Raw genomic sequence first — 22,595 nt, forward strand, 5'->3', positions numbered from 1 at the left:
TGGCACATTATACCACCCTATACTAATCAAAAGTACAGCTAATCAACAATACTAACCATTAATCAGAAGTGGTTGTTGTTCCTCCATCTTTCTTGGAGAAGTCGCCACAGTTCTTCTTCTTCTTCTTCTCCTTCTTCTTCTTCCTCTTCTTATCTTCACTCCATGATGTTGAGATCAGAACCATCTGCTGCAGGACTCTTTGTTCTTCTCATTGATGAAGATAGTTCTTTATGACTCTGGATGGATGTTTGGGATCGTTGTCATGATGCAGAATACATTTAGGATCAATCATACACCTCCATGATGTTACATTATTAGTAAGAATCTAAAGTGCCCCAGAATTTTTTCACAGGACAGTACATCTACATTTTGTGTCTACTTCCGTCTTTTCATTGACTTCAAATGCAGTCATGCCACCTCTAACATTTGCTTCAGTAACAAAGAGTCAAACAACAAAGTAAGTTGAGTTCTTAAATCATCAAAATCAAACATCTGTCAGCTGTAGGGATGGGTATCAGTACTCGATACCTTTTAAGGTATTTACTGAAATAAATCGATACCAAGTAGTATCAAAACGTCTCCCGTCAAACGATCCTTTTTGCACCCAGAGCTAGAAAATATGACTATTTGTTCGGACTTGCTCACAGCCAATCAACAGCAAGCGTTCTTCTCTTTAATGCGACATGTGATTGGTCCACTGCCACAGCAGCTACAACCCGTCTGTGGTGGTGAAGTCGTGGTGAATTTGAGTTAGCGCGCCTAGCAGTTCAGCAGCCAAGATGCCACCTAAACGCTCTAAAGTATGTCTACACTACACGCCTGTTACACCGGATAAAAGACAGAGACCTAAATGTGTTAATGGGAATCTAATGAAGTACTCCGTTGGTATCAGTATCACTTTAAGGGTTCTTGGATTGGTGCTGGTATCGTAGCCCTAGTCGACTGTCTAGAGAAAATCTTGTGACCCTCAAATGAAAGAGTGATAGATAAACTCTTAAAGAAAAAGGTTGAAAGGTGAAGTTGCAGGCAGGAGTTCAGCATCGTAACATCAATCCACGCATTAGATGGCAGCCTCTCCTGACTCCATGTGACTCGTTTCTGTCTGGTTCTTATCTGAACGCGAGCAGATGGGATTAAGATCAGTCCTGTGACATCACATCACCTCCAGTCCACACGTAATCCTCTGCGGATCGGCGGCCGCAGACACTGAACAGAACCTGCTGATGTTGTTACAGCAGCCGATTACAACTCAATTATCTCCCCATCGCCGAACTTAGAGTGATTAGCTTAGCGTCATCGTGCTGCAGACGTCCACGAGACTCGCTGCTCTTACATTAGTATCGAGTGAAGCCTCGTCATCATCATCTGGGATTAAGAACGTGTAAAGACTTTGGTACCAAAAGTAAAAATCCAATTAATTTTTTTTAAGTAGACAAAGTGACTGACAGTTGGAGCTCTTCTACAGTTTGGACAGAGATGAATCATTTATGTTTGATGAAAAGATAAAAAGAAAATTTCCCAAAATGTCTCAGATGTGAGGCAGCAGACGACATTTTGGTTCATATTATCTAACAGAAATCAAAAACCTCAATAAATAACTCCACAAAAATCAATGATAGATGCTCAAACTCAGTGCAATCCTTGTTTAATCTTTTACTAAATTCCACCTTAAATCAAAACTGAGGTGAATTAAAACTAAGAAAAGTTTCATATTGTGCAAAATAAAATTTATTTTGCACAATATGAAACTTTTGTGTTGGAGAGAAAAGACTGCTCCAACTTTTAATGTATTTATTGATCAAATATCATTATTTTCTTCAACTAGAGAAGATAAAACTTCACTTTTTATCTCATATTTGGAAACTACAAAAATGCCACAAAAAAAGAGAGCAGATTTGTTGTGATGAAAAAATATAGTTTAATGGACTTTTGTTAAACACGTAATTTGAGCTTGTTGTAAATAATTGAAGTGTTTGTTTGAATCTTGCTTGTTTGTTGATGCCTGGTTAGAAGTGAATGATTAAATATGTGGACTATATTTATGTCCCCTGTTCTTATCTTTATAAACTGAATATTTTAAGTTTTTTGACTGTAATTAAAACAAAACCAAATTTCCTATGACATAAACTTGACATTTTTCTATTCTATTATTACTTGTTTGCTTACGTGTTTTCTGACTTTTATTTCATTTTCCAAGTGGAGGCAGCACATGCAACACAAGGCAACCAGACAGTAAACTTACAACAAAGTATAAATGTACATATAATTGAACATTTTATAAACTTTAATCCTCATTGAAAAGTAAAATAATTGTTAAATATGCTGTAGCTCTAATTTCAAGATGTTCCTTGAGAGAACTGTTAATTAACATTAATTTAAATAAAAACCCAATGAATAAAATACAAAAAATCAATTAAAAATAATGTAGTAACTGTGTTTTTCATGCCGGCGGTGTCGCAGGGACTCAAAGCCGCAGCAGTTAAAAAGCTGTTTGTTCCCCGTGTCACTTTTATTAAATATATCTACTCTATAAATTTATAAATAGAGACTCACTTCGGTTCCTATCTGCAGGAAAATGGTCTAAATTACTTTCCCGTCTTCTCCGGCCGAGCTGGTAATGTTCCTGCTGCGGAGTGAAGCAGGACATGAGTGTGAGCGCCCTCAGCGTACAGCAGCGGGTCCTCTGGCAGCTTTATTCCCCTCTCAATAAACAAGCGGCAGAATTCACAGAGTAATGAAAGCAGCTCCTCCTGCGTCCTGCTGCGGCTGCTGCTCACTGTCAGCCGCTGTGAGAGGAAATTAAATTCTAATTGCAGCGGCGCTCTTCCTGGAAATCAGCATATTTCATTAATATTGTCGCGCCTTCGGTGCACGCTCCGTAAACTGTATCGCACACACCAGTGTTAAAGGGGAAAGGGTTAGCTGACAGAGCAGAAGAGGTCAAGGGTTAAGTTCTATCGCTGATGTTGCAGTATTAATAATAAAACTGTTATCTTGCATTTGTGTTTTTGAATGAAAGTGATTGAGAAAATGTCACATGTCAAATACACTTAAAAAGGAGAAGAACTAAGTATAAATGTTCAATCTTTTACCAAAAATATCAGTCAAACTCTACAAATGTAATAAAATATTTGACCAAAAAAGAAAAACAAAGGTTTATATTCCCTATAGTTCTTTCCATTGTTCCTTTATAAATCTTTAACCCCTTACATAATGTTCATATTCTCTCCTCACAGTTTGTTCTCCTCATAAAAAGTGTCTATGTACCAAATGTTCAACCACAGATGTGTTTAGAAAGCATCAATAGTCGATCTGACTGATCAATAAATGTGATTAAACCTTGATTCATGTATCAGAGAGCAGAGAGAGTGTATTTTTTTTTTAGCTTTTACACCACTAAACATCTCCTATCACACAATATCATGTCCTATTTTACCTAAGACATGAAAATGTAACATAGCAATAATGATGGAAATGTTATTTTATATGTAAAGGTAAAATGAGCAGAACTTTATGGAACTGTGGGGTTTCTTGTATAACCATTAGAGCCATCAGTCTTCACTGCTACATCATAAAAATACATCCTCATAACTACTATCTTATTAAAACTATTAACTATTCATTTCACTAAAACACATGTCAATAGATACGGAGATAATTTGACCCAGAACAGCCTCAATGGACTAATAGTTGTAGCTTCTATACAAAAGTAAAACATTCAATATATCTTCATTTTTGTGCATTTTGGGCCACTTTAGGAAAAGTCGTCAAATTTCAGAATAAAAGACATTTGTGGTGTTTTTTTCAAAGCTGTTAAATGTCAAAACCAGGCGGGGAGTTCCAGTCCTCTGAAACGAGGCCAACGCGGAAGTAACTTAAAACTGCATTCTATCAAAAGGCCACCAGGGGGCGACCGTTTTGGTGTCAAAAGGACTTCCGTCTCTATACAAGTCAATGGAGAATTCACCAACTTCTCACTTGATTTCTAACCTCAGTAAACGTTTTCAAAATGTGTTTATGGTCTCAATCGCTAGTTTAAAGCCTTCTTCAATGCAGTATGATGTTCATTTGGGACATTTTGGCCTCCCTGATTTTATATGTGACGATAAAGCAGGGTATGCATTAGGGCGTGGCTACGTGGTGATTGACAGGTTGATTGGTTCACAGGTTCAGGAGGGCGCCTCATGCTCCTCCTGATGCCCATATAAGTAGTATCCGTGTTTTTATTTTTCCCAGCATGCACCTGAAATTTTCAAGATGGCGCTGTTCAGATCCGATACTATTGGCCTCCGAGCAGCAGTCCACAAACCAATGGGTGACGTCACGGATGTTACGTCCATTTCTTATATACGGTCTATGGTCAAAACGCGTGGATTACACTGTAAATAACTTCTGAAAGAAAAGAAAATTAAATCAGAAAGAGAGAATATAGCAGCGACCTCTGACCTCTGACCATCCTCTCTGTTTTATATCAGATAATAAACTGAACTCCTGTTGATCCGTACGCGTCTAAAATGTAAAACACCGTCTGATACGTAACATTTATGTGACCCTCTAATCCCACGCTGTCACATACTTGACATTATCGTCTCCACACACACACAAACACACACACCCACACACACACACACACACACACACACACACACACACACACACACACACACACACACACACACACACACACACACACACACACACACACACACACACACACACTCTCAGATTCCCCCAGAGAGGATCTTAAAATCATTTTGCCACTCTCATGTCTGGAGGCCTCTGGTTAAACATTATAAACTGACTAATTGGTAAAATGGGATGACTTCATTGTTGTGGGCTGGAAGTGATGAGTTTTTAGGAGGGGTGGGGGGGTTAAGAGGGGGGGGGGGGGGGACAATTGGGTTTAATGGTAACAGATTGTGTGGTAAGATGGACAATCACATCACATCCCAGCGGAGATGAATTTATGGATGTTCTTCTATCCGGTAACAGAACGCGCTGAATACATCCGCATGAAGTCTTTTCATATCAGTTTTATAGATTAAACTCAGCGTGAGATCTTTGGACTCGTTCCTCCCTGGAGAGTCCCTGTGGTCATTTTCAGAGGGGAGGGGGGCAGAGAGAGAGAGAGAGAGAAACAAATGACTTTTTAAAGGTCATTAATTATTTGTGTTTAATTGGTTCGTCAGCAGCAGCGGAAGACAGACTGATGACACTCATAACTCATTACGTAACGAGGCAGCGATGTATTTCAGCTGCAACATCATCCGTTATGTTTGCTTCTGTCAACTGAACCAAAATACAAAAGACATATCTTTACAATTAATAATAATAATAGTATATTTTATTTATTTTTTAGCACTTTTCTTGACGAAGTTACACAATTAGAGAAGAGACAGAAGAGAAGAAACTGTAAATAAACAGTAATTAAAAACAAATAAAAACAGAAATTTTAAAACAGCAGTAAATAAAATGAAGTTATCATAAAGAGCTGCTTTATAAAACACAAACATATCAAATAGTTATAAACACTCATACCAAAGATTGTAAAAATGCCTCGATCAGCTGAGCAAAAGAAATCAAAAGAATCTGTAAAATGATGATGTAAATCAGGATCAAAGAGAAAGAAAAACAAAGAGTCAGTTACAGAAACATTTAATACTGATAATTTTATAGGATAAATTAAAGTAATGTAAATGTAAATATATAGTTTAATTTAAAGTAAAATGTAAAAAAAAAAAAAAGCTCAGTAATGTCCTAAAACAGATAGTTACTGTTGCATATAAGTCATGCTTTTTTATGATTATTTGATGTTGGATGTTAAACACGGTCAAAGTTCGGCTCTGTTTGCATATTTAACCTTTCTCCTTAAAGAGACAGGAGCTAAAACGGCCTGTTAATAGACAGAGGCTGAACTGAGCGGCTGCATAAAGGACCAGTAGAAGATAAATGAGGAGTTTTTAACTGGAAATCATGTAAAGATATTCTAGTAGAGACACAGAATATTAATATAGAGCTGGAGATGTGATACGTGGGAAAACCTTTTGAGAGCAGCTTGAAAAAATAGCATTATGACGCTAAAATATACACACTTTAACCAAAATTGGACTTTTCTGATTTGACTATATATGAAACACAACTGGGAAGCTACAGAATGATATGAAAACCTCAAAGAAACCAACAAAAAACGAGGAGTTAGCACATTTGTTTGGGACTATTTTCAGCGGCGGATGAATCCACATTTGGTGCTTTAGTGAAGATTTCAGATTTATATGAGTCAAAAATGCAGCACAATGCAGTTTTTGCACAACGAGAAGAAAACACAGAAGAATAACGTCGAATAAACTTTGGATGCAACACTTCTGCATGTGTGATAAGAAAAATAAAGAATACCTCCCAGATTTATCCTTTAAGATGAGCCTTTTCTCCGCAGAGTGCTTTCATCAGATATTTACGACATCAGACGTCTTCAAAGGGAAACCGAAGAGAATTTATGTCCTTTATGAGATATGAAACGTGCTTTATTAGAACATCTGCTGATTTGTTACTGCACAGCCCTGCAGATAGCATCCATACATCCACACAGCCCAACATACCGTAGGTCTGAGACTTTATAATGCAACGCCTTTAATACAATACAAATACGTCTTATTTATAGTCTCTGGGTTTTAACTACACATCCTGCGCTTTGCCTTTGTGCTATAAATCAGTTATGATGTTTTCTACATATGAGGTCCTATATTCACCTCATACAGTCGCATTAAATCTTGAAACTTTGACAACTCTGCACCAACGATACCGAGAGAAATGAGACAAGAGGGGAGAGGTTCTCCTCTGGGTTCTGTTTTATTCATTTTATTTTAATTAGTAGAGCTGCAGTTTGATAATTGATTCAACATTTTAAGCAGAGATGCTAAATAGTTGCTGCTTCCAGGTTCTCAGATATAAAGATTTGCTGATTCTGGACTGTTGTTTGAGTGAAAGCAGCAATTTAACCTTTGTGTCGTCCTCCCGGGTCAAATTGACCACGTCTGTTTTGATTGTTCCTTCTTTAATCCCTTCCTTCCTTCTGTCTGTCCTTCCTCCCTCCCTCCTTCACTCTTTCTTTCATTCCTCTCTCTTTCCTCCCTTCCTTCTTTCCTTCCTCCATCCCCCTTTCTTCCTTCCTACTGTCCTTCGTTCCTCCCTCCCTCCCTCCCTCCCTCCTTCTTTTTCTTTCCTCCTTCCTTCCTCCTTTCCTCCCTTCCTCCCTCCCTCCTTTCCTTCCTTCCTTCGCTCCTTCCTTCCTTCCTCCCTTCCTTCCTCCCTTCCTTCCTCCCTCCTTTCCATCCTTCTTCCTCCCTTCCTTCCTTCCTCCCTCCTTTCCTTCCGTCCTTCCTTCCCTCCTTGCATCTTTCCTTCCTTCCTTCCTTCATTCTATCTTGCCTTCCTTCCTTGATTCCTTCCTTCCATCTGTCTTTCCTTCCTTACCTCCTTCCTTCCGTCCTTCCTTCCCTCCTTTCTTCCTCCCTCCCTCCTTTCTTCCTCCCTCCCTCCTTTCCTTCCTTCTTCCTCCCTTCATTCCTTCACTCAAGGACAACAGGAGGGTTAAAGGCTCCACTTTGGTTTCTGGGAAGGTGTGATGGAACTTTTTTACTTCTTTTCGACATTAAAATTGATTAATTGGATAAAATAATTAAAAATAAAGTTAGTTGCAGCTCTAAACGTCATCATTCCTGCAAGGAAATAACTGCAGAATTCACTGTAAACACTTCTTAAAGGACGAGTTCCTCCTGTTCATACTGACCATTAGAAGATCCCTTCATCATGTTTACAATGGAAGTGATGGAGGACTAAACCCACAGTCCTCCTTCTATGTAAACATGGATTTAAAAGTTGATCCAAATGAGTCTTCTTCTTCATCTTCTATGTTTCAACGTTACAGTGTTTTTAGTAGCAACGTCTTTTTGTTACTATACTTCCACCACAGCTCAACAGGGAAACACTAAGAGGGAATCTGATGCTAAAAAGACTGTAAATGTGTCAGATATCACTTGATATGACTAACTCAGACTGATGAAGCTCAATAGAAGCTGATCATCTACTTTAAATGACTGTGTGGAAACACTGTGGTATTTTATCCTCCATAACTTTATTACATTGAAAGCAAATTTGAAGGTTTTAATAGTCAGTATGAACAGGAGGAATAATTACACAGAGGCAGGTGTCCAATAAAATCTGAGGTCGAGCTCCAGCCAAACGTTTAATTCCAGCTTTAAATCAGAGCTCAAGGTACCTGGGGAAGTTTTCAGCTTGAAAGTTCATCCAAGACTTTTAAAACAGCTGTTAATCTTCAAGCTCAAGGTCCACTTATTAGTTTTTTTCCCAGGACTTTTGGCTGTATCTTAAGGTGCTCTGTAGGCGGACAGTCAGTGTTCATCACCAGAACACAGTAGTTTTGTATCCATCAGGCCTCACAAACATGTCGAATGCATTTCTCAGCTCTTGGTTTATTATTAGACCATCCAGACAATTCACCATAGCTAACCAGCCACTAGAGCTAAAAACAATAACTGCACAGGACACCTTTAAACTGCAGGTAACCATGGCAACAACACTGATGCTTCAGGCTGCACCACTAGATAACTGGTTTGGTTGGTTATAGTCTACAAAGTGATCTTTTGCTTCCTTAAGTCATTAAATAAGAATAAAAATGTTTATTCTGTGATGTTTTTTTTATCTCTACAGAAGAAGTAAAGTTCCTGAGAGGTTGGAGGTCGACCCCAGCAAACACACAACCGTCGACATTGCCAACATCGTACCGCGTCAGAGCGTTAAAGAAGGTCCGCTGGAAACATCTGGAATCAGTCCAACGACCAACAGCACCAGCTGCAGCTTCTCTGAAGGGTTTGTGGATGATCCTGATGTTCCTCCTCTCATATAGGACCAGACAGGCTTTATTCCTGAGATGTTTAACTTTATAATCCTTCAAGTACACAAAGCTTTGATATGTTGTGTTAAAAAGAGTTTTATTCAGAGTTTTATGGGGAGTAAAGAGACTGAATTAGAGGCTCTAACCCTCCTAAAATCAGTCTACAGTAAGTGACACATGAACTAAGTTGCTGGTTCTCGGATCACTATGAAAATACTGCAGAAATTTGAGTCTTTGAGGTTTGAAACTGAATTATTTGAACCTTTTAAATGACTTTGTGCCACTGATGAAATGTGTAAGCATTCAGCTTCAAGCAAATTTCCCATCCGGATATGTTTCAAGATGGAAAATCCACTTTTTAAAAACATATTTCTTCTTCTTCACACAAAGAAACGATACAAACATTTATATTAAATCCTGATGCAGAAGTCCCTGCTCATTGTATGTATCTATAAAGTTAATATCTCTTTACTTTTTGTCATTTGTTGTTGTAAAAAAGAGCAAACTTCGTCTAAAATTGCAGGTAAGAAATGAGAGAATATGGATGTTTTTCATTGATTCGACTCGGACAAAGACATATATGATTTAACTGGAAAACTCAGTGTTCATATTCACTGTTAAACCTCAGTAAAGGCCTGATGTTGATGAACAGGCGTCCTGCTGAATATAAAATGTCTCTTTGTTACTTTTGGCAGCTGTTTTGGTTTTTCACCTTCTAAACTTTGGGCAACATTTATTGAGCGAAAAACAACAGAATCAATCATTCTTGTCTTGTCTGCTTCGCCTGTGGCCCATTTGTTCTGGAAGCCGATGTACTTCACCCGTTTGCTTGTGATGCTCGTCCCGAGTGCCCTCCTCAAAGCCCAGAGAGAGAGATTCTGCCAGACTTTGATCACTGAGGCTCCTCTTTGTGCCAAGAGGAGGAGGAGGAGGAGGAAGAGGAGGAGAGGAGATATTTTGAAGCTTGTTCATCTCTCCCTGAAACTCCTGCTGACGTCTCCTTGCTCTTTACTTTTCTCTGAGTTGTCACCCCGAAAAAAAAAGGCTCAGAGGTCACAGCTTCCATCTTCTCCCTCCGTCCTCTCGGGGCAGCTCTGTGAGTGCCGTTACAGCCGCAGCAGCGCCTTGAGAGAACATTTTTTGGCGTCGGACCATTTCTCCTCCTGACAGCTTCCACTGTTCTCTTATCGTCGTTCTATATTTGGACTGCGTGGCTCGAATCATCCAGGAGATTCTGATGTGTTTGCTTGTGTGTTTCATGAAGAACAGCTTGTCCAGGAAAGGTTTATACTGTGAAACATAGATTTAGATTCAAATCTGAGGATTTATTGGGTTTTCTAACATGTTTTATTATATATATTTAAAGCAGAAACACAGATGTATAGCTTCATGCTGTATTGGACAAACTCTGGTTTTATACTGGATTACTGAGATGTAGTTCTGATTGTATTAAAGGAGAGTTTGTATTTGTGTCAGTGAGGTTTTATTGTGTCCATGAGGTTTAGTTTAAATTTAAAGGGTTAAAATGTGAAAATAAACGTCTGAATAACTTGCACACATTCTTTTTTTGTGGACCCAGCATCAAATTTCTGCTTTTAATCCATTTAGAGAGAATATATTAGAGGATTATGGCAAAAATGTCTAAGTGGTGTAACCATAAAAACTTTGTACCAAATAATTCAACTTGCTTAAAAACAGTAAATTGTCAATAAAACACCATATCAACTAGTTTGGCATGATCTTACATTATAACTTTATATTAAATAAAGGTAATGGAATACAATTGTTCTAAATATTACATTTACTCTGGTAACCATGGAGATCAGGAAACATTTATGTGTTTTAAATGAAGTCATTATTAGTATAAGTCCACTTAAATACACTGTAGGTGATAAAATATGTAATATGTATCATTCTTTTTTGGTTACACCATTTGACATTTTCAGGAGCATTCAGTCTTACTTTTGGTACAATAACATCTTTATGTTTTTGAAGTTTTGAAAAACCTACAATAAACTGATTTAGAAGTTCAGTCTCAGTGGTTCAGGTGAAGAGAAGGAAAAGCATAAATATTGAGTTTTGATAATAACATGACCTTTAAGTAGTGAAATATAAAGTTTAAGACTTTCCCAAAATGAACAAAGAAGGTTAATTATATATAAATATTACTCTGACCCAGATCTGAGACAGTAGAGCTGATCTGTGGTCTGTTTACTGCTCTGCTTCATTAATTATTGATAACTAATATTCCTGGTCTGTTTTGTGGCTGTGCAGATATAACACACACACACACACACACACACACACACACACGAAAGAAAAAACCACAATGTTCGATTCATTATCAGAGAGGCTTTTAATCGGTGGGAAATGTTTCATTATCGATATCTGACAATTAATTTGAGAGGAAGCTTTTCTGAGTGTCACATGTCAGAGTCTGTGTGAGCGTCTGGTTGCTTTCAGTGTGAAACCGGTGCAGATATCTGAGGATCAGATCAATGCAGCAGATTTAAAGTGATACTTCACACCAAATCCATCTTTTGGGAAAGATTCAGATTTCAGGAATATCAATGTTAAAAAGGTTGATTTCCTGTTTTTTATCTCTGTGCTTGTCAGGTTTTAGCCTGATCCTGATCCATGTCTCTCTACCTGAACCAGAATTATGTTCTCAAAGAAAAGGACTCAGTCTGAACTATGGTTATTATAGTTTTGAATTGTTCATTAGTTTTTATTTTTATTTAGTTTTTCGGTTTAGTTTTAGTGAGTTTAACAAGTGATGAAGTAGTTTTAGTTTAGTTTTAATTTTTCAGGTATGATGTGGTCTCTTGCTTCTCTGTGAGAACTTCCAAGTCAGACTTTTACATTAGTGGGATTTTTCCCTTTTAGCTTTTTTCCCACAAATGTTCCATCACTCTTCATCACAACCAGGCGGGGAGCTCCGGTCCTCTGCAATGATGCCAACGCGGAAGTAACTTAAAACTGCATTCTATCAAAAGGCCACCAGGGGGCGACCGTTTTAGTGTCAAAAGGACATCCGTCTCTATACAAGTCAATGGAGAATTCACCAACTTCTCACTTGATTTCTAACCTCAGTAAACGTTTTCAAAATGTGTTTATGGTCTCAATCGCTAGTTTAAAGCCTTCTTCAATGCAGTATGATGTTCATTTGGGACATTTTGGCCTCCCTGGTTTTATATGTGACGATAAAGCAGGGTATGCATTAGGGCGTGGCTACGTCGTGATTGACAGGTTGATTGGTTCACAGGTTCAGGAGGGCGCCTCATGCTCCTCCTGATTCCCATATAAGTAGAATCCCTGTTTTTATTTTTCCCAGCATGCACCTGAAATTTTCAAGATGGCGCTGCTCAGATCCGAAACTCTTGGCCTCCGAGCAGCAGTCCACAAACCAATGGGTGACGTCACGGATGTTACGTCCATTTCTTATATACAGTCTATGCTCCTAACTTTCCTCATCCTCTTTTCTTTACACAGAAAAGCTTGCTGAGCTTTTTCTACCTAAATCATAGTTATTATTAAAAGCAGGTTTGAGGTTCATTTCATGATTATTATTCTTTTGTCTTAGTAAAATAAGACCAAAGTGAAGAAGAAGGGAGAAGATTATGATATAATTAATAATAAGGATTAGTGCCTTTAAGTTCTGCATAATTATGTAAATTTAAAGACTAATTCGCATGGAAACACGACGCAGTGACGAAGTTTTGAGACTAAAATGAGAATTTAGTCTCAAAATATTTTTTTTTATATAAACGTCTATGAGGAGGACTCACTCAGACTGTGTTTATCTGACCTCTGACCTCTTCAGCGTGCCGTTGGACAGCAGCATTAGCAGAGCTGTCTGCTTGATGAATAGGACGGCTGCATCTCTTGCTGCCCCGAGGCATGATGGGAGGTTTGTAACGCTGTTAAAGCGCGCTTTGCTGTTCAGGAAAAACACTACGAGTTTAACCCTCCTGTTGTCCTCGTGTCAAGGAAGGAAGGAAGGGAGGAAGAAGGAAGGAAGGGAAGAAGAAGGGAGGAAAGGAGGTAGGGAGGAAGGAAGGGAGGAAAGGAAGGAAGGAAGAAGGAAGGAAAGGAGGAGGAAGGGAGGAAGAAGGAAGGAATGGAGGAAAGGAGGGAGGAAGGAAGGGAGGAAAGGAAGGACGGAGGAAATATGGAAGGAAGGAAAGAGGGAAGGATGGAGAAAGGAAAAGAGGAAGGAAGGAAAGAAGGACAGGGGAAAGAAGAAAGGGAGGAAGGTAATGGGGACGAAAGGAAGAGAGAAGGAGGAAGGGAGGAAAAAAGGAAGGAAGGAGGGAAAGGCCAGAAGGAAGGAAGAAAGGGGGATGGAGGAAGGAAAGAAGGAAGGGAGGAAAGAGAGAGGAAGGAAAGAAAGAGAGAAGGAGGGAGGGAGGAAGGACAGAAGGAAGGAAGGAAGGAAAGAAGGAACAGTCAAAACAGACGGGGTCGATTTGACCCGGGTGGACAACAGGAGGGTTAAATGTGAGGTGTAGCTACAGTTGGGTTTAATTATCGGCGCTGTGACACTCGGCCAGGATTCGTTCTGAGCAGATTTAGATTCCTGCTGATTTTCACTGTGTTTAAAAAACTGAATCAAAGAGAATCGACGAGTGTTCATGTGAAGAGAATCCAAGACATTTTGTTTCCTGAGTGGTCTTTCCTTCCTTCTCTCTCTCTCTCTCTGGACTCCCCATCCTCCCCTCCCTCCTTTCCTCTCTGGGATGAATTATTTAACCGTTCTCTACAGAGTAAACCCCCACTGCACCTCTCTATCTCTCTATCTCTCTCTCTCTCTCTCTCTCTCTCTCTCTCTCTCTCTCTCTCTCTCTCTCTGTCCTGTGCTGCTGCAGCCAAGGACAGATGCAGAGTCGTGATGGGCGGCTTCGCTCTGCAGCTTTCGGTGAGCAGAAGGAAACATTTTATTACTGTCAACATCCAAACCAAACAGAGCTGCTGCTGCTAGTCTTTGTAGATTAAAGCTCATTAAAGTGATCAGGTGATGAAAAGGCCAACGCTGATTGAACGTTTTAGAGATCCATCAGCCACAAATACACTCTGACTCCCCCCAAGAACAACCCTGCCTCATAGAGATGATGTTCAGATGGGGTTCAGGTTAAACGACAGAAGCAGGTTCAGTTTAATAAAGAAGTTCGTCTGGTTTAATGAAGATGTTGACGATCATTCTCTGACCTGAACAAATCAAACTGAACCGTAAAACACACAGAGCCTGATTTGCTAAGATCTCAAATAAAAGGTCCTAACCTGAGTGTGTTTGATCTACTAAGAATAACAACGTAGATTAAAACAGGTGCAGACAGAAGTATTTAAATGAGGGTCTTAACCTTCGTGTCGTCCTACCGGGTCAAATTGACCCCGTCTGTTTTGACGGTTCCTCCCTTCCTTCTGTCCTTCTTCCCTCCTTTTCTCTTTCTTTCTTTCCTCCATCCCCTTTTCTTCCTTCATTCTGTCCTCCCTTCCTCCTCCTTCCTTCTTTTCTCCCTCCTACCCTCCTTCTTTTCTACGTCCTTCCTTTCCTTCCTTCTTTTGTTTCCTGCCTTCCTTCCTCCGTCCTTTCCTTCCTTCTTTCCTTCCCTCCTTCTTCCTCCCTCCCTTCCTACCTCCCTCCTTTCCTTCCTTCTTCCTCCTTTCCTCCTTTCCTTCCTTCTTCCTCCCTTCCATCCTTCCTTCCTTGACTCGAGGACAACAGGAGTGTTAATGGAGAGCTTGGACGAGCAGAAATCTGATCTGATGGAATTAGAGGTTCTAGTGAAAGAGGTTAACAAATATATTGAGTTACAGTAAAGACATATTACCAGAAAAACCAACATATGGGAGAGTATTAGTGACAAATATCAAAAATATTAACACAGGTGGAAAACATCTGTCCTGTGTTTATTCTGTCATTGTGCCTCCGTCTCCTCATCTCCATAGTAACAGCCAGTTAATACCTGTCCTTCAAAGGTATTATCTATAGACACAGTTACCGTCAACAACATTACCTTCAGGTTTGGTAAATCACAATGATGTAACATCATAATGATAAATAACATATTTACATTTTCTCCTCCCTGTATTTTGCATACTGGGGCTAAAACGCCTAATATTACATTCATTATGGTAAACTACTAATATTACATTCATTATGGTAAACTACTAATATTACATTCATTATGGTAAACTACGAAATGGACAGCGTGTATTATCTTACACAGTTGAAAGATGCAAACCTCAGTGCGCTGCGTTAGTAGATCAGCTTGCACATTTTTTGAGGATGATGTCAAGTTTGCACACGTTTCTACACACGCAGACCTTTAGTAAATCAGACCCTTAATATTTCTACTCTCAGAATGAGTTGGGTATTGTTTAATAAATAACGATACCAGCACCAATACAAGAACCCTTAAAGTGATACTGATACCAACTGAGTACTTCATTAGATACCCATCATGTGAATAGAAGCTCCTCCACATCTAAATCATTTGAAAGTCTTCAAATTATTAACATTTATTAATTAAGGAACGCTTGTGTTGATTGGTTGTGAGCAAGTCCGTACAAATAGTCATATTTTCCAGCTCTGGGTGCAAAAAGGATTGATTGCAGGAGACGTTTCGATACTACTTGGTATCCATTTATTTCGGTCGATACCTTATTAGGTATCGAGTACCGATATGAAGCCCTACTAACAGATATTGTGCTGCAAGATCTGATATTTTGGTGGAAAGAACAAAAACATATTTCACTCATATGTTCAGCATCAACATTTTTGCTAACTTGCCAAATACGACAATTAACATTTTCTCATTATGCTGAAAGAAAACCTGATTCAGCAGCTTTGTGTTTCTGCCTCTGAGGATCTTGTTTTTCTCTATTCTGACTAAACAGTGGAGGACTTGAACCTTCCTCTGATGTCAGCAGAGTCTCCACCTCTTCCTCCACCTTCAAACCACACGCTTGAGTTCACATCATTCAGATCGCTGCAGTTCTCATGACTTATTGATCCCATACCTAACACGTTTCAGACTATTACAACAACACAAATATGCTTTTTATTTATTTTTATTTTTTTACATCAAATCAATCAACAGAAGTCGATCAATCTCTCCAAACCACACCGTTATATATTTATATTTCTATGCACAGGAAGCATCAGAGGAGTTGCTTAGCTTAGCAACCTTTTCACGTGACCCTTCATGACTCCGTATCAGCTCTCCGTCTCTGTGAAAGAGAAACTAAAGCAGATTAAAAAGATCAATAATCAATGCTGCAGCTGCTCCAGTGGTGCCTGAACTTTAGCACACAAAGGATGTAAAAAAAATTCAACTTCAAAATGAGAGATTTCTGTTTTCTGATATATATTCAAATGATCCAAGCAGCAGCAGCTCTGAATGACGACAGCGACTCCTCAGCCGTAATTTCGGTGCTGACTACTTCCTGGTTTCATCACTATAACACGTCTCAGGTTTCGGATTAATAACGTTTCTGCTTTTAATCCATTTTCAGAGAATATATCAGAGGATTAACGTTACGTCTCTCATTGCTAACATGATTGTAAAGGTTAGGCTCAGCGCTGTTATATTTTTAGTGTCTGTAAGCCTGCAAGATTTTTATTTTAATTAATGTGTTTGTGTAAATACATGAAGGCTGATTATCATTTAAATTAATACAAGTTTGTGCAGTTAAAGCTTGTTATGAATATTGTGAGTTATTTTTGAGGCATTATCTATTTAACCCTTGTAAACGTCGGCATGCAGCAAATATTCGATTAGTCGTCGGGTATAAACATCGATTAGTCGACCCTGTGAAAATAGGCTCATGCACATCCCAACTTACAACTGTGATATGATCCCAACTGAGCTGTGAGTTTTGTGATTTCTTTGTCTCAACACACACAGCGAAGTGCAGTTCAATTCAGCCTCATCTGTGCACGAAGACAAATAAATCTTAACCCACCTGTCGTCCTCCCGGGTCAAACCCCATCTATTTTGACTGTTCCTTCCTTCCTCCCTCTTTCTTTAATTTTTCCTTCGTTCTTCCCCTCCTTCTCTCTTTCTTTGCTCCCTCCTCCTTCCATACTTTTTTCCTCGTTTCCTTCCTCCGTTCCTTCTCTCTTTACTTCCTTCCTCTTTTCCTCCCTCCCTCCTTACTCCTTACTCCTTTCCTTCCTTCCTTCCTTCCTTCCTTCCTTCCTTCCTTCCTTCCTTCTTCCTTTCCTTTCCTTCCTCCCTCCCTCCCTTCCTTCCTTCCTTCTTTCTTCCTTTCCTCCCTCCCTCCTTACTCCTTTCTTTCCTTCCTTCTCTCCTTACTTCCTTCCTCTTTTCCTCTTTTCCTCCTTACTCCTTGCCTTCCTTCCTTCCTTCCTTCCTTCCTCATCCCTTCCTCCTGTCCTTCCTTGACCTGAGGACGAGCTTCAGACGACTGAAACTTTATTCTGATGGCAAATGTTTTTATAAACGTTATGCAGAACAGTCAGATGTAAATATACTCCATCCATGTCGTTGGCAATGATGAATTAAGGACTTAAGATCCACGGCTAACTCTGAATACAACGCATGGAAACAGCAGAACCTTCTTATTGTTTAGCACAAGAACAAATATAAGAGAAAAACAAGAAAACAGTCAAGCATGAGTCCCAACCGTCCATCTGACACCACAGCAGAAACACAGCTGAATAAAAGTCAGGAATAAAACTGACTGAAGGTTGACGATAAAATAAAAAGACAAGACAAATATCTCATATTTTAGATAAACTTTGAATTGCTGCTTCTACAGTCTTCATTCTCCACACATTGTGATCAGATTGGAGGGTTACACCTACTGAACATCGCTCCACTTATAGATGAAGACCTGAGTGTGTCTCTCAGAGGGGGAACCTGCAGTGTGAGACTGAGGTTGGATCAGATACTGATGAGTTAACCTTCATGAGATGAACACGTGAGGCGGCCGAGCAGTGATTCCTTCCTCTGGAGACGCTCGTTGACTTAAAGCCGCCATGAATCAAAGCGCTCGTGTCTCCCGCTGCGTGAGAAATGACTCCAGCTGTCGACTCCCGGAGGATCGAGCTGCTGCTGCTGGAGTGTCAACGCTCAAAGATACAAGCGTTCAGCATAAATGCTAAAATAAACGTATCAATCTCACAGATGGGTATCAATCACAGAGCGACGTCTCTGAGTGGAAACAGCACGGTGACGTCTGGAGGAGCTTCTGCCTCCAGAGTCCAGATCGGTCAGTAAAGGGTCAGTGATTAATAAGTGTTGGCAAGATGAGTAATTAATAAATATGTTAAAACTAGTTTAAAAGCAGCATCAGGTTTGTTAAAATGTACATTTAGTATTTTTGTTGGTTTTATATCATTTGAAATGACATTTGCACCATTTTTTTTTCCAAAAGTAAGACTGAATGCTCCTGAAAATGTCAAATGGCGTAACCACAAAAGAATGATACATATTACATATTTTATCTACCTAGAAAGAAAGAAAGAAAGAAAGAGGAGAAAGAAAGAGGAGGAAGAAGAAAAAGAAAGGAGGAAGAAAGAAAGAAAGAAAGAAAGAAAGAAAGAAAGAAAGAAAGAAAGAAAGGAAAAAAAAAAAGAACCATAGACTGTATATAAAATGGACGTAACATCCGTGACGTCACCCATTGGTTTGTGGACTGCTGCTCGGAGGCCAATAGTATCGGATCTGAGCAGCGCCATCTTGAAAATTTCAGGTGCATGCTGGGTAAAATAAAAACAGGGATTCTACTTATATGGGCATCAGGAGGAGCATGAGGCGCCCTCCTGAACCTGTGAACCAATCAACCTGTCAATCACCACGTAGCCACGCCCTAATGCATACCCTGCTTTATCGTCACATATAAAATCAGGGAGGCCAAAATGTCCCAAATGAACATCATACTGCATTGAAGAAGGCTTTAAACTAGCGATTGAGACCATAAACACATTTTGAAAACGTTTACTGAGGTTAGAAATCAAGTGAGAAGTTGGTGAATTCTCCATTGACTTGTATAGAGACGGAAGTCCTTTTGACACCAAAACGGTCGCCCCCTGGTGGCCTTTTGATAGAATGCAGTTTTAAGTTACTTCCTCGTTGGCCTCATTTCAGAGGATCGGAACTCCCCGCCTGGAAAGAACGAAAGAAAGAAAGAAAGGAGAAAGAAAGAAAGATAATGGGGGAGGAAGAAAGAAGGAAGGAAAAAGGAAAGAACGTAAGAAAGAAAGACAGATAAAGGTGGAAGAGGAGAAATAAAAAAGAAGAAAGAAAGCAGGTGGGGAGAACGAAGGAAAAATTCAAGAAAGAGGAAGGAAAGAAGGAACAGTCAAAAGAGATGGGGTCAATTTCACCCGGGCGGACAACAGGAGGGTTAATGCTTTAAAAAGGTTAACAAGCTAATTATAAACCTTTCACAAAGCTTTTATAAGGGTAGACTCGTTGTAAAGTGGTGCTGAAATATCTCTACACGGGTCAATTGTGTTTTTTGTGTCTGTGTCGACTTTTGGGATGTTGACAGATGTTTGTAACCATGGTGAGTGATTTTTTTTTTAGTTTCCTGTGTGAGTATTAGCAGCAGCAGCAGCGTGGTCTTTGTCAGAGTTCCAGCTGGTGAATAATTGAAGGCGTTAAAGCCGCCGTGTTATATCTGCATGATGTGGTCAACATGTTTTATTCATCCGCTTCATCCAACTTTCATAGTTACGAGGTTAAAAAGACACAAAAAAGCAGCTTGAAAAATCACTACGGTGGCAGAGGAGGGTCAACCGGACTAATGGAGGAAATTACACTCAGAAAAACATCATTAATAACATTATTTTTTTAACCTTTTGTGTTGTCCTCCCGGGTCAAATTGACCCCGTCTGTTTTGACTGTTCCTTCTTTCCTTCCCTCCTTGCCTCCTTCCTTCCTTCCTTTCCTTCCTCCCTTCCTTCTTTCCTCCCTTCTTTCCTTCCCTCCTTCCTTCCTCCCTTCCTTCTTTCCTCTGTCCTTCTTTCTTTCCTTCCTCCCTTCCTCTTTTCTTTCCTCCCTCCTACCTTCATTCCTTCCTTCTTTCCTTTCCTCCCTCCTTCCTTCTTCCTCCTTTCATCCCTTCTTCCTCCCTTCCATCCTTCATTACTTCCTCACTTCCTTCCTTCCTCCCTCCTTTCCTTCCTTCTTCCTCCCTTCTTTCCTCCCTCCCTTCCTTCTTTCTCCCTTCCTTCCTTCCTCCCTTCCTTCCTTCTTCCTCCCTTCCATCCTTGACTTGAGGACAACAGGAGGGTTAAATAAGAAAATAATAAGTAGCTTTGGTTGGATTTCAAGTGGCATTGAGAAGATAATTAAAGGTATATTAAAGCATTGTTTTTAAACATGACAACACATTACAGTAATAGAGGAAGACTTTATGATTTTAGCACTTTAACAATCACCAGATTATTACAGATTATCACAATAAACAACATTTTACAGCAAGCTGCAATTACAAGCAGGAGTGTGCGATATGACCATATTAGATCGTGAAGGATTAGAACGTGTCCACGATCTGACAAAGCAGAGAGATCTTAGAATCGTCTATGGGCCACATTCTATATGACGCAGTTCTATGATGACGCATCAGACGTTTCACGTGACGTCCACACCTTTTATATACAGTCTATGGTCCACACCGGCCACACCGCAGCCAGAGGCAACAGCTAGCGTTAAACCAAAAAAATAAAAACAATGTCTGAACAATAATATGTTCTAAAGCTGCTGGATTTTTGATAATCAGGTTATAGACATTGTTAGAAAGATTGAGGGCGGAACCTAAGTGTGTTGTTGCCATGGTTTCCTTCAGTCCGGTTAATGCGTTACACGCTATGAAGCCGGCTATCTTTATTTTCCCTAATGTGCCTCCTTAAATGAAAAGTAAGTTATGTCAAGTGATGTTTCACTGGTTGTTTGTTTGACCATAACCTGTTTATTGATTTATGTAAATTTGATGACATTTATAGAATTTAAACGGCAGTTATAGCACTCGTTAGCACTCGTTAGCATTATGCTAGCGCATTTCTATAACAGTTAGGCTATAAGTTTTCTGTTATCAGTGCTATAAATAGTAACAAGTTATTTTATCACCATTAACACGTTAATATATTGCTTTGAGAGAAATTGTAATGGGAAATTGTTTGTTGTACTGTTCAGAAACTTGCAAATTAGTCTCAAAAATCAATGTAAAAAAGAATTGTGATAAAATCGTGATCGTGTTTTTATTATAAAAAAAATCGTGATATGATATTTTTGTCATATCGCTCACCCATAATTACAAGTAATTACTGTGATAAAGGTTCAGCACCACACAGTAATGTAATCATTAAATATTATAGTTTTACAGTAATTTAGTTATTAAATATTATAGTTTTACAGTAATTTAGTTATTAAATATTGTAGTTTTACAGTAATTTTGTGGTTAAAGTGAAAACACAATATGTTACTATGTATATTAATGTGAATTGTTGTGAATTTACAGTAAATTCAGATCATAATTACAGTATCATATTGTGATTTTACATTAAAATATTGTGTTTTCACAGTGATATTGTGTCTAGTTTGCTGTAGAAACACATTAATACTTTACTGTGATTTTCATGTAACTTACTGTAATTTAGTCGTGAACAGAAGGAAACTGCTGAGTCGACAGCTGATTTCTAACAAACAGCTGCTCTGAAAGCTGAAGGAGAAAAGATTCAGTTTCATCTGAACAGCAAGACGAGCAGAAAAACAATCCCTGAGCTCAGCACTTTGTTTCAGTGAAAGCGTCTTCAGACCGGCTTGTTTCCTGTTACATGACGACTCGTCAGCGCTGAACATGAGACCTGATCAGCTGATCGTCTGACACTAATCTGTGAGATGGTCATGATTTTATCTTCTAACTAACACATTCAGCTGTAAATACGGTTCAGTGATGAATAAGTGTTGGTAAGATGATCAATTTATAAATCAGTTAAAATAGTTTAAAAGCAGCATCATGTTTGTTAAAATGTAAATTTAGTATTTTTGTTGGTTTTATATCATTTGAAATGACATTTGCACCATTTTTTACCAAAAGTAAGACTGAATGCTCCTGAAAATGTCAAATGGTGTAACCACAAAAGAATGATACATATTACATATTTTATCACTTAGAAAGAAAGAAAGAAAGAAAGAAAGAAAGAAAGAGGAGAAAGAAAGAAGAAAGAATCAATGAAAGCAAGAAAGAAAGATAAAGGAGGAAGAAGAAAAAGAAAGAAAGAAGGAAATAAAGAAAGAAAAGAAAGACAGAAAAGGGGGGAAGAAGAGAAATAAGGAAAGAAGGAAAAGAAAGAACGTAAGAAAGAAAGAAATAGAGAAAGAAAGAAAGCAGGTTCCTGATCTCCATGGTTACCAGAGTAAATGTAATATTTAGAACAATTGTATTCCATTACTTTTATTTAATATAAAGTTATAATGTAAGATCATGCCAAACTAGTTGATATGGTGTTTTATTGACAATTTACTGTTTTTAAGCAAGTTGAATTATTTGGTACAAAGTTTTTATGGTTACACCACTTAGACATTTTTGCCATAATCCTCTAATATATTCTCTCTAAATGGATTAAAAGCAGAAATTTGATGCTGGGTCCACAAAAAAAGAATGTGTGCAAGTTATTCATACGTTTATTTTCACATTTTAACCCTTT

The 22,595-nt window shown here is 38.8% G+C and overlaps 1 protein-coding gene and 1 pseudogene across 1 annotated transcript in view; one reads left to right on the forward strand and one right to left on the reverse strand.

Moving 5' to 3' along the window:
* dnaaf11 (dynein axonemal assembly factor 11) overlaps positions 1-8,923 on the forward strand; it is a 43,976-nt gene extending 35,053 nt beyond the window's left edge. Inside the window, 1 exon segment of the mRNA XM_062429298.1 lies at positions 8,728-8,923. Within this exon segment, the coding sequence (XP_062285282.1) occupies positions 8,728-8,923 (196 nt within the window).
* Positions 1-22,595, reverse strand: part of LOC133991108 (tripartite motif-containing protein 16-like) — a 445,082-nt pseudogene that overhangs the window by 63,300 nt on the left and 359,187 nt on the right.

The sequence above is a fragment of the Scomber scombrus genome, chromosome 11, assembly GCF_963691925.1.
Source record: "Scomber scombrus chromosome 11, fScoSco1.1, whole genome shotgun sequence".
Classification (NCBI taxonomy): domain Eukaryota; kingdom Metazoa; phylum Chordata; class Actinopteri; order Scombriformes; family Scombridae; genus Scomber; species Scomber scombrus.